A 13,602-nucleotide genomic window follows, 5' to 3' on the forward strand; every position below is an offset into this window, starting at 1 on the left:
GAGACTTTACCATTCTGATTTAATAATAATAATCATATTCTCTTTTGTGTCGTAATGTAATAATATAATCAAATTGCTCTAATGGGAGAGTCGCATGAATATCAATAATTGATGTTATACACAAAGAACGGAACTTCTTGTAATGCAAAATGGTACTTGAGGATCTTTTAGGCTCTCAAGCCTTTTCGTTCTGTAAATCGCTTCGCTTGCTTTGTTTGACCGTATTTATGGAAAGGATTATTTGCACAGAGCTCTATGTAGTATTGTTGTTTTGAAGTTACTAACATTTAGTGTTGTTGCTGATAGACCCCCAAGTTAAGACAATTTTTACTCTTAAACCCTCAGATAGACTCTCTAGTCACCAATTTCACACGTTGGTAATATCGTCTAATATTTCATCCAAATTAAAAGAGTCAAAAAAAATTTAACTAGGCGGCCTATTTGCAACAATGGAATTGCAAGAGTAATAAGTTCAAAGCAACAATACTATAGGGGGTCTATTTGCAATTAATTTGGAAAAAAAACTATCTCAAATTTCATGTCTCTATATAATCCTCTCCCTCCTGAACTGACAGTCGATCACTCCTCGCGTATAAGAAATAATCATAAATTCTAGAGTTTACAATCTTGGGGATGTTGAAGATAAAAAAGTGCATCACATTACATACAGAAGATAAACAGTGGTGTAACCATAGAAGTATCATTGAAACTGTATGTTCTCTTGTTTCAGAGAGCAATATTTGACATTTTCAGGAATGAAAACCTGAATGACCAAATTTTACACGGGCAGGCTTCGCACAATGAAGGTGACCAAATCTTACATCTCCAAATCAACATCTTATTCTAGAAAAACTTAAATAGATTCTATTTAAGATCGTAGTATTATACCAATAACAGCAACTCCTATACCATTCGATCTCGAACTAGCTCCTCTTGCCCCCTTTTCAGCCTCTGAGCAGCAACTTCACAGTCAGCCTCCTTGAGCCCGCCAAGAGATATTCGAATGTACCTAGGCCCACCACTGGCACTACCAGGGACTACAATTACACTGTGCTTTCTTCCAAGCCACCTAACAACCTCGAAATCAATAGAGAATTTTATCAGGGAGCTTTCGCCAGAGGTAAGTAGCCCCTTCTCCACCTTTACCTGCATCTTCTCCGAGAGAAGAAAGTGCCTTGATGAGCACTTCTCTGTTCTTTACAATGTTTTGTACCTGTTTGGTGGAAAATTTGTAGTAAAAGGAATGAAAGAAATTTGATTTGTATTCTCTCGATCTCGATTACAATTGAATTTTCTGATTACAAAAGAAAGGAGAATTGATCTGAGTTCTCCCTTTTGTTTAAATCTGGGTTCTTCACGGTAGCGATGAGATGCCTCTCTCGAATGCTTGCGTCGAGTTTGCTTTTCGTTGACGATACGAACGTCTTGTTTCACTGGAACAATTGGAGAACTCTTCACAAGTTTTATGGCTCAGAATGAGTGCAAAACTCTGTCAAAAGAGTTGTTTGAACCGAATAATCAGTTAATACACCAAGTATATGAATTCTTTGTTGCTGAAGAATGCCTTCCAAGCCCCAGCCCTTGATCTTGACTTTTGGAAGTTCGATCTCCAAAACTCTAGCCGAAAGAATCCTCCTCAGATCATAAAAATCTGATCCCTTCACTCTGTGGAGTTTGTTAGGATTTATATAGAGATTAGGGGTGTAACTGCCCCCTTAATCCACTCCTAAATGGAGGTTTAGTCGCCCCATTAATCGGGTGTAACAACCCACTCGAACCACTCCCCAGATCATGGGTGAAAAACGGTTTTGGGAACTGTTTGGATCATGTTTGAACGAGTCCAAGCCATGATTTACGTTCTGGGCATGAACCTGCGTTCAAACGCATGCTTTTGGATGATGCGTCAGCGTCTGAGTTTGAGCTGCGTCCGCGGTTGAATCGGTACCGCGTTTGTGCTGCGTTCAGTGGCTGAAGACACTGCGTTTATGTTGTGTTTGAGTTGCGTTGGTAGCTAAAGATGTGGTGATTGCGTTGCTTTGACTCTGGAACGTAATCACTTGTATTTTAACTTTGGGATGCAGGGATGAATTCCGCACCTCGATTTGAAGAAATTGTTGACTTGTAATCTCTTCTTAATCTACATGAGAATCCTCCAATTGTAGCCTTCCTTTGTTGACATGAAAGTCATCTGATTGTAACCTTCTTAGCTAGAACTGTTGGTTGATGTTTGACAGGGGTCAACTCTCTATTGTGATTTTTAAACAGCCTACAGAACCCCCTCCAAAGTTTCGAAAGTTCACGGTTGACTGGGACGAATTTTCGGAATACTTTGGATCCCGAGATATTGTTGCTTGATCATTCACTCTGTCTGATTTGAAGACATCACGAACCTGGTTGTCGGAACGTAGTGATTCAACTTCCTCAAAACAAATAATGTAACTTTTGTGCCTTGATGACAATGAACTTAGTCAAACAAGCTAAAGCCCATTGTGATGAAGATGATAACGATCTTTTCTGGATCCTTAAGATACTCCACTCCATCTGCGATGAGGTGTATTCTTCGGGTTTCGTACGGGTCCTTGAGATACTCCACTCAATCTGCAATGAGATGTATTCAGTTGTCCAGAAAATTCTTGTAGGAATTAATGAACACTCCACGCGTGGCTGCGGGCATAATAACGAAGCTTATGGTAGAAACACACACTGCAAACTTATCAACGAGGTCTTCTTCAATGAAGTTAAATACCTTTTGGCTGAAGACAGACCCATCGTCGTGGTCGAGAAGGATTTTATCCAAGTTTGGCAAGAGGACAACCTCATAAGAATCCACTTTGTCTCCTTTCTTGATCATCTCAAATGGGGTGATGATTTTAACAATATCGTCATTACTCTTAGTTGGAATGTTAAACCATTTGAAAGGGTGAGTTGCGCGAACGACTGAGTCCGAGCACCAAAACACATGGCTAAATCATGCGTTTGATTTATCAGAATGTGAGGGTCCGTTTTGGAGATTGAAACCACCTATTTGAAAACGCGAAAATCACGTTTCGGGTGAGATTTTCTTTTACCTAGAATCTCGCATTGATTTGACCGCTACAACTATATATAAACAAATCGCTGGTCAAATCAAAAGTCATTCGACTTTTCTCTTCTTACTCTCTTGTTGAACACTTAACATGGTTCCCGTTCATCTTCTCCGGTGCTTCAATCGAAGGAAAAAATCATTCTAAGATCCTACGTCAACCGTTTTCTATTTTCTTCGCCGCAATTAGGATGGCTCCCAAGAAGAAAATTGCTTCCAAATCAAAGATCGCCCAAGCTCAGGGTGCTCCTTCGACTAAAACCTCCGGGGATGTTCAAACCGCCGCGCCGTCGTCTTCGGTTTCTTCGATTAACGATAAGTTTTGGCAATCGTAAATTGTTTTGACAGATTCCTTATCCTCAATCTTTGATTGGTAGTTCGCATTCCGCCATTAGAACACAGAGATAATTCTTAGTGTTTCTCGGTTTAGAACGCATGGTTAACTCCATCGTTCATGATACTTCAACGCAGGCTCGGATCCTGCGTTTCGGATTTTGAATGTGGGTTTGAACCCTGTGTTTGGAATCAGGTATGGACCCTGCGTTTAGAATTTTGGACGTGGGTCTGGACCATGTGTTCTTGAATCAAACCCTTTTGTTAGACTGACTGATTACATTTTCCATTTGAAGTGTGCTACTCCAATGAGCCTCTTTCTTTCAACCATTACTTCGGTCATGCGGGAGGTGCGGAGAAAAACTACTCCAATGAGCCTCTTTCTTTCAACCATTACTTCGGTCATGCGGGAGGTGCGGAGAAAAACACAATTGTTAGCTTTCACTTAGAATATCCGATATTCCAGGATACCAACAAAGAACGAGCGAAACTCATCACTCAGGCTTTCCCTGAAACCCTCAGATCTTTGGTTACAGACGCTAAGTTTGAGACGGCAGAACGTGAGATTTTAAAGAAACCGTCTTTCCTTTTTTGGGACTCTGTCAAAATGGACCCCAAACGGATGTTTGAGGGAAACTATAAATAGCTGAGAGCCATCAATAATCGTCGCCTCTTTCTACCCAACTTAGAGCGAATGTGGCCGATTTCCTATTATCAATGCGCTTCTGTCCCACGGTCCATGAACTGGGAACTCGTCCAAGATCAAGGAGGTGTTGCTACTGGGCACATCACCCCTGTGGTACTCATCCGGCTGGCTTTAACCACTTTGTAGCTTTGAAACCATATTCATTCAAAAAGGAGCATCCGGTAGGTGAACCTACTAAGCTAGCGGAGGTCTTTATTAGAAAGTTTATCTCTGTCAAAGAAGAATTCCCTGCTCAAGATTTCAGGGCTCCAACATGGGTACATTCAAGTGAAACCGATTGGTGGGCTCGGATGATAAACTTTGTCTTAGAGGAGCTGGAAGAACCTTTGAGGACTTCGGAGTTGAGGACTCCAATACTAGCTACTCAGTATGGGATTTCTCCAAATTATAGCAGATTTTTTGTTATGCTGGAATTTTACAATCCTCACACCGGTACCTTTTCACACCTGCTAATGAATTAGGCTTTGCTCTTCATGAGATGTTTGAGATCTCTGGATTGTCTTTTGAAGAATTGTCTTATGAGAAATTTGTTCCTGGGAATAGGGAATTAGAGATTCTGAAGCATGGTGCCCCGAAAATCTATGACACTTATTGGGAATTAATGTGCCATTTCCAAATATGTGCACAAACTACCGAGAAGAGAGCCGGTGGTGTGAAACAAGGGCAATGGGCAGAGTACCTTTTCCGAAATTTGTGGGACAAAGATGCGGAAGTGACTCGTTTAGCTGTCAGTACTTTGGAGGAAATCAACGAGCGCATCAATGATGCCACCTCTCACTATACTTGCGAGGTAGAGGAAGACGTCTTCCCAGCTTTCACCGTATTTGAAAGCTTCCATTACCAGGTAGAAATCCCAATCTCCGACGCAGGCTTGTTTGCAGGTTTCCTTACCCTTTGGTTGAAGCATTACGTAGAACCCACTAGGCCGGTAGATGCTATCACAGTAGATGTACTGTATCCAGCTGTTCTTCTGGCTTATGGACGACCCCTGAATCTCCTTTCGGCCATGGTATGTTGCTTGCAGAGTGACCTACGAGAGCTAGCCTCTGAATTTGTTGCTGTCAAGAAATTAGAATCAGATGGGAAGACTATCATTCAGACTCCAACTCCTCGGGTGCCGATGCCATATATCTACTTGGTATCCTGGTTCGTATTATATTGCCCTTCAATAATATCAACGCCTGAATCAAATGATACCTCGGTCCCTCTCGTTCAACAATTGGAAACCGCTCGATGGGTTGGTTGGTATCAGGTTAAATTCCACGAGATATTTAGGCGGGATTATAATTACGAAATTGCTTGCAAATTCCCTGTTTTTGAGGGTGGTGCATATGGAGAGATCCATCAAGACACTCCAGAGCGTAACTCTTTCACTACACTTAGTAGAGGTGTCTTCTGGTGGCTTATAAATATTCGCCCGGGCTATCTTATTTTCCGACAAGGGAGGAAATGCTTCATTGAACCATATCAGCCTTATCGCTTTTCTCAGCAATTCGGCTATGATCAAATTTATGTCGGAAATCCAAACCCCACCATTGCGTACACAAGTAATGTGTATGAAGGAGCAAGAGCTTGGTATTATTCGGTAGCGGGCTGTACTGGGGCACAGTTCAAGTTGCCACATAAAACGCCCAACGTTCACACCTCTTTAAGCTTCTGTACCTGGTATTAGGCTGCTTCTCAAATTTTAGCCTATAATATGAATACTTCATGCCTGAAAGTCATTCGAAAATGGTATGCTTCAAAGCGAAGTGCCAAAAAGTCCCGTGCGAGAGGGGTTAATGAATACTTATCATATGAAGAGACGATTACTGAAGATGATAGGCGACAATCACCAGAGGGGTTCCAAGAAGATATTAGGATGCCCGATGCTCATGAAGTGGAACCTTCAAGAGTTAAGACTCGGAGTAAAAGTGCTACCGGAAAAAGAGCACTTGACTCAACTGAAGAAGCTGAGTATGATAAGCGGGCTCGACGAAAACTAACACTCGAGCCTCCTACATCTAAGCTTATGTCATATGCTCGTAAAGCATGGCATGCAGAAGAGGAAGAGCGAGCGTCTATTGCTATGGAGCTCCCGCCTTACCCTGGTCTCTCCACAGTTGGTCCTGCTTTAGGAGGCCTAGTTTCTTCTGCTCGTTCACTGAATGAGGAAGAGGGTGCAGACGAATCATTTGCGGGGGATGCAGAATCTATCCCCGAAGACGCACCTCACGACGCTACTTCTACTGCTTCTCACGTTGGAAGAGATGAACCTCTTGTCAAGGACTCCATAGTGGTCACCCAAAAAGATTTAGGAGCGGATGAGTCACCTTCTGCTTCTGCGTTGCTACCGCCTGTAGGAGACACACAACCCATCCCCACAACCGGAGTCATGTCCAAACCTACCATTGCTGAGAATCCATCAGCCTATTCGTTTATAGATGAAGAAGAGCCTACGAATTATGAACCCTTCTCTCATAGTGATGATGCGAACGATGCGGATGATGGTGGTGATCAAGGTGAAGATAATGAAGATAATGATAACTCGGGTGATAACAGCGATGATCTTAGTGAATGGGATATCCCGCCGCCATCTTCTTCTGATAAGGCGTCAGCCTACGTTCCTCTACCTCTCACTGGTAAGTATCATTTGTTCCGAATTAATTATTTTCTCGTGTAGATCCTACGACACTTGAGGCAACCGCTGTTGTTTCTTCTCCAATGCAACAACTTGTACCACCAACATCTCACGCATAAGAGCAGACTTGCTTGGAGCTTTCGATGGCAACCCTTCCGCCGACGACTTTATTAATGATTTCTTTGGCCCCGACGGAGGTTGTAGACGTGCCGAGATCATCCAGAATAATAGAATTTACGGCTCTTCAATCGAGTCCATCTCAATTGGATGTCAACATCCCTTTTTAGGCCACTACGCCGAAGTCACCTGCTGGCCTCTTACTTAGCTTGGCAACTTCGGAACTTTCAGTGCCGTCTCCCATCGTCGTCTCGAGTCCAACAGACGTGCCTGATTTCCTTAAGATTTCTCTTGGTTATTTAGAGAGTCTAGCAAAGAAAGTAATTGAAGTTGTGCTGGCCGGTCGAGATATTTTTGAAACCTTCAAACCTATGCTCACGAATAGTTTGAATAACCTCAAATTCGTGGGTGATGTCCACGTCGTTAAGCGTTGCTCGGAAGCCATCTCACGCCTAGAGGCACAACTAAGATTCTTGGAGGCCTTAGGTCGTGTTGATATCCAAGCGTAGATTGCATCCACGTTTGAGGACATTCAAGCCGAAGAAATTAATAAGTATGAAGCAGCTCGGCGTCATATAGCTGAGAAGAAAGTTCAGGTGGAACATCTGTAGAAGCTAAATGCTCAAAAACAGGCTGAACTAGCTCTCTTAAATACTTCTTTAAAAAACTTACTAGAGAAGATTATTGCCACTGAAATAGAGTTGGCTAGATTGAAGACCTAGTTTAAGCGAGAAGAGACTATTGTTACTGAGCTCAACGTCAAAAGTACGACTTCTCTGATCAATTATCGCACAGAAGCTAGTGCTCTTGAGGAGGCTAGGAAAAAAGTTGCTGCCATGTTGTCCAGCGAGGAGGAGCTTCGTAACAGGCTGAGATGCTGGTGCGAGCTGACCACGAAGAGAAACTCTCTGACCTTAAGTCCCAACTTGCTTCTTTCAGTTTGATGAATTGATGAACTTAGTTTTGTATTGTTCTTTTGGTAGGAGCAACATTTATCTTATATTGCTTCATTTTCCCTTGAACAAAAGTGGTGCTGTTTTTGGCTTTTCATCGTTTCTTTTGCATATCATATTCTGACATGGAACAATGAAATGCCGTTTTAATATCATATGAGTAATTATTTATTCATCCTGTATTATGCTCTTGCTTTAAGTACTGGAAGAAACCTATGAGTACCAGGGGTGTAATATTAACATGGTGAATTTGTGGCTTTATCGCTCTATTGACGAGAGTCGATAAGTTAGAAGTATTACGATCGGAGCAACTTTGAGGACCTATCGCTCTAGTGACGAGAGTCGATAAGTTAGAAGTGTTACGATCGGAGTAACTTTGAGGACCTATCGTTCTATTGACGAGAGTCGATAAGTTAGAAGTGTTGCGATCAGAACAACTTTGAGGACCTATCGCTCTATTGACGAGAGTCGATAAGTTAGAAGTGTTACGATCGGAGCAACTTTGAGGACCTATCGCTCTATTGATGAGAGTCGATAAGTTAGAAGTGTTGCGATCGGAGTAACTTTAAGGACCTATCGCTCTATTGACGAGAGTCGATAAGTTAGAAGTGTTGCGATCGGAGCAACTTTGAGGACATATCGCTCTATTGACAAGAGTCGATAAGTTAGTTCCGACAAAAGAATTATTATTGTTGGCCTTCTTGTTTTGATGATGTTTAACAAACAATTTATTACTAATGTTGTTTGTCTAGTTAGTTTGATGCATTTATGTTTGTTGTGACAAAAACGTAGTTGGAGGATGGATGGAATAGAAGCATTCACGGATTTCATATCCAAAGGGAGGTGCGAATGTCGTGAAGCTTGCTATTCAAAGTTCAAATCCAATTCAGCTTCATCCGCGAGATTACCAAGCTCAAGTTATTGAAGATCATATCATTGCCTTGGTAATTTAGTTTAGGACATTCTATATATGGTGTTTAAGTACTTTAAGCTCCATATAATACACACATACACGTTTTGCTTGGCTTGATTATATATATTATATATATACTTATGTTTTGGTTTATTAGTTTTCAAGTTTTACTATGAAACAATAATATAATTAGAAAACATTTTTTTGTTCATACTCGTATGCATATATATGATTTCATCATATTCAATTTTAGTTATTTTAATGAAATCATGTTGTAGTGCATTATATGTGTTATTTTGATAAAATACTACATTTCATCGCTTTATATTAGACTTCATAACCAATAGTTACATCTTTCTTCAAGTCTATAAAATCTTTGGGTAAGTTTCAAAGTTGGTTTAGCCAAAATGCAAAATTCACATTGTTTACATTTTCGTGTTTTGGACGTATTTGTTAAAATGATGATTATTTTTCATTTGGGAAGTCTTTTTCGAAACGAGTCATTGTAGCATGTTTATTATCATGGTCTACAATCATTCCCCAAATTTCTTACATTTTTTGGTAATTATTTATATTTTTAAACAGAGTTTTAAAATCAGGTTTTGCAGGTATCAGTATTCCAGGATCGACCGCACGGTCGACCGAACCTGAGGTCAAAGTTCTCTGTGGGACGACAGAGTCCTGTCGGATCGACCGATGAAAATGTTTCGGTCGACCGACGAATTTCGGATTCGACGACGATGTGATTTTCTGCATTCCAACGGCCTAGTTTTTTGACCGTTGCCTGGCGGCTGTTTTGTCTTTTTGCTTGGTTTGTTGCTGAGTTGCTGAGAGGGTATAAATACCCCATTGTCTTCCAACTCTCAAGCTAACCAAGAAATGTTTTAAAAGAAAAGAAAAGTTTAGCAAGGGTTTAGGTTTTTACTGTTATTGTTTTGAGTTGCGGTTTTTCTGTCTTACAAAGGAGGAGTTTTCACTGCAGATGAGGAATTCATTCTAATCCCCTTCATCCTCTTCTTGTGTTCTTTAGACGCGAAGTTTCTAACTCTTTTCTTAGCCAATTTGCATTATTGATTTTATATCTATTATTTGTAGTTTGTTAATGAGTTAATGTTATTTTACTCTTGTTCACACACACCCACATTGGTATTAGTATTTGCATACATAGTTTGTTGGGTGTGAGAGATGTAACTTGAGTGTGCTAATTGTGTTCTCATCTATTGTGAGAACAAATGTGTTGTATTTACTTTGTGAGAGTTGTAAGCGTTTTCGGTGAGCTTAGAAACCGAGGTGTTGTGAAGTTTTCGCCGTGAACTAGAAAACGAGGTGAGGATGTGGACGTTGACTCGTTGGGGAACGTTTGCAAACCGACATTGTGAGGTACACGTGAGTCGTGAACGTGATCGCGTGAGCGTTGAAAACGACACTGTGAGGTGTAAACGTTATTCGGTGTGAGCGTAGAAACCCGGTTGTGATAGGTGGATTTCTCCCGGTAGTGGGGGCGCGAAGTAGGACGGAAGTCCGAACTCACGTGATCATTTCTTGTTTGAGTGTGCTTTTGGCGTTCTTCATGTATGTTCATATCTTATATCGCCATTGTTCATCTAGTCATTTATTATATCTCCACTATCTAGTTTAGATTGTGTACCTTTTGAGTTATATATCCTTGCCTCATTATACTTGTTAATATCTCATTATAGGATATATTCATTTGTTCCATATTGCTTATCCTAGTTACATATAATTGTTGTTGCTTTCCATTACTTACTAGGTAACTTTGTGAATTAGTTTTAATTGCATTTAATCGGATTAGATTAGCATAAGACCCTAATCACCCCCCCTCTAGGGTCTAACAATTATTACGTGACAGACTGATATATGCAGAATTCAAACTCCGTGACAATGAAAGTCATCGTAAGTATGATGCTATCTCGACAAAATTAAAGAGGTTTTGTCGACTGATTTAGTTTTAGAAGGGCGCACTACGTGGCCGTAGAGATTCAGCACCATATTTTGAGAACGCAAGGGTAGAGGTACCCCCTGTGTTTGGGTCTTTGATCCCAGGGCTAAGCCTTTGTTGAAACTGAGCTGTGTATGTCTGGAACAGCGCTAGGGATTTGAACGCATCTTCAGATCATTGTGTTTGGCCTCGTCCTTATATCCTTTAAACGCAGGGTCTTGTCTCGCGTCTTATCAGAAGTCTGAACGACTATAATGATGACGAAGAGACCACACTTGGGCGGGAGTCTCGGAACTCCATATCACCCACGGTGATTATTTATAAATAGACCTGATTGGTCTTGTCAAGAGCCGCAAAACGTTTAAACTTCCATCTTGAACTCATAAACGAGTTTCTTCTCGTTAATTCCAAAACTCTTCGGCTGTTTCAAATCGTCTCCGTCCATGACCTACAAGGGATCTTGCTCAAGAGGAGACGAATGGGTGGTGCACACCATGCTGTCGTCGGAGAATGCTTTCGGGTCCACCTTTGGACCGACGTCGACGCCTCCCTTACCAATGTCCGGTCATCAAGGCAAGCCATATTGTCTTTTCCGTTTAGCATCCTTTTTGATAGGTTTTCTTCAAATCCCTTAAGTGGGTTCTGGTTGACAATGACGAATAATGTTCGTCTCCTTAATCTCGAGCGCAGAAAGAAACTTCTACGTTTATTGACGAAACGAAGGGTCGATCCCCTCGTTTCGACATGCTGGTTTATTCCTGCCGCGTTTAAGAAAGGCGACGCAGAACTAAATCTCTTCGTTTTGGAAGCTCATAACGCAATTTTAATTTATTGCGTTTAGAATGATTCAATGCGGGTCTAATCTCTTGTGTCTAAGTCAACTTCGACACAGGTTTAGACTCCTGCATTTCAATTCATCTCTTCTTTTTTTAATTAACTTTTCTTTTATTTGTTTTGCTGCAAGGTGGGGTTTCTGCTTCTAAGCCCATCATATCACATGATTCGGGCTATGCCCCTTCCATCCCACCAATCTCCATGATTCTCCCAAACGAGGACTTCGAACGGGTGACTTATGAGGCTTCTTATCTGGCACCTGATTATACTCTCTTCTTCCTTAGACGCCTAGAGAATCAGGTGAAACAAGCCTTCTCCATCGTGATGCATGGGTGGGGCTCCTTCCCCGAGTTTCAAGCTTCTATCGAGGAAGGGTTGAATGCTCTTGCTGAAGTCGACCTCCACCATGCTCGACGTTGTGCAGAGAAAATCCACCGCTTCTCAGGTGCCGCTCGTTTCTTGGAGGAGCTGAAGCATACAGATTTGGGGCCTAAGATACAATGTGTCATAAGTAATGCCAGGATGAAAAAGAAAGTTGCTGACAGAGCTCGAGCCTTCAACATCTCGGAGAGGAAAGCTATCATCTGGAACTTGCTGAAGCAGCGTTGCCATGCCAGGGCCAAACTTGCTGCAGGGGAAATAACCCCAGAATAGTTCAACCTTGGGGATGCCACCTTCGACGCAAGGGTTCGAGTAGAAAAGGAGGCCATCCAAGCGTTGCAACAAAGAGCTTCTGTCGCAGCTGTAGCCCCTGATGTTCAACTCCGTAAGAAGGCTGAAGAAGAGGCGTTGGCGAAGCATGAAAAGGATGTATATGAAACCGAAGCTTATCTTTTAAGCTTCTCTTTATTTTAAGCTCTAGCAACCCTTACTTTTATTTTGGTTTTGTAATAACTTGGCATTATTTCTCCAAACACTTATTATCTGCATGGAATGAATTGCTGCTGCTTGTTTCTTCTTTGCATTTTCTGTGTTGTGCTCTTCTGAATTGTGATCATCACTTTGAATTGCAGATTCTCTTTGCTATTGTTAGAGTAATCTCTGGAAATTCCCCTGTTATGGTTAAACCTTTGTGTTTGAATGAATTCAACGCAGGTCTGTCCCCTTTTAAAAGTCAAAAACGCAGGGTTGGGCCTTACGTCTAAGAGACTTGAAATGCAGTTATGAGACTTGCATTCAGGAAGGCTAGACGTATTCCAAATTGTTGGGACTTTTCCACAGGATTAGATCACGTTGACAATCATCTGGTATATTTTGAAAATTTTCTTTATTATAATAGTTCTCAACAACTTCAATCGGCAGAGGCATATTGTTAACTTGACGACATACAAAGTAGGAGAAACAATTTACCACTTTTTGTTCAAACGAACTTCTAGTAGGCCACCCCCAGCTAGGCTTACCTTGGAGGGTTTTAGCGAAAAGAGACTTCGTAATCCACGAGTAATATTTCTTGAGAAACTTTCCATTAATTAGCATCATGAGTCTATCGCCTTTTTATCGATGAGACGGTAGGCTCCATTGGAATAGACTGTCTCTATCACAAAGGGCTCTTCCCATTTGGGATTCAATTTCCCTTTGGTTTTGTATGTCATCACCATAGGTCGTCTGACGGCTAAGACCAAATCACCTTTCTTGAAAATCTGTTCTTTAACCTTTTTGTTGTAGGCTTTAGAAATCCGGGCTTAATATAACTCAATCTGCTGCTGGGTTTAAAGTCACTTGTCGTCTAAGGCTTCAAGTTCCTGAAGGCGCAATCGATGTTTCTCTTCTTCTGTCATTCCGGTTGCGATGGCGATTCTCAGGGAAGGGATCTGAATTTCTAACGGTAGCACAGCTTCGCAATCGTATACCAAAGAGAATGGCGTAGCTTTTGTAGGGGTCTTCACCGTTGTGCGATAGGCCTACAGACATTCGCCGAGTCTTTCGTCCCAATCGCGTTGGCTCTTGAAAACAAACTTTTTGAGAAACTTCACAATGGTCTTGTTAAAAGCTTCTGCAAGGCCATTTACTGGCGAATAATAGGCCATAGATGCAACACTTTGGATTCTAAATTTATCACAAAATCTCTAAAATCCAAATCTGAC

At 41.4% G+C, this 13,602-nt stretch overlaps 1 protein-coding gene across 1 annotated transcript in view; it reads right to left on the reverse strand.

Moving 5' to 3' along the window:
- LOC109835886 (aspartate aminotransferase-like) overlaps positions 741-13,602 on the reverse strand; it is a 24,965-nt gene continuing 12,103 nt past the window's right edge. Inside the window, 2 exon segments of the mRNA XM_020403869.1 lie at positions 741-1,098; positions 1,100-1,213. Coding sequence (XP_020259458.1) covers positions 904-1,098; positions 1,100-1,213 — 309 coding nt within the window. The 3' untranslated portion in view covers positions 741-903.

The sequence above is a fragment of the Asparagus officinalis genome, chromosome 1 (assembly GCF_001876935.1).
Source record: "Asparagus officinalis chromosome 1, Aspof.V1, whole genome shotgun sequence".
In the NCBI taxonomy this organism is placed as follows: Eukaryota; Viridiplantae; Streptophyta; class Magnoliopsida; order Asparagales; family Asparagaceae; genus Asparagus; species Asparagus officinalis.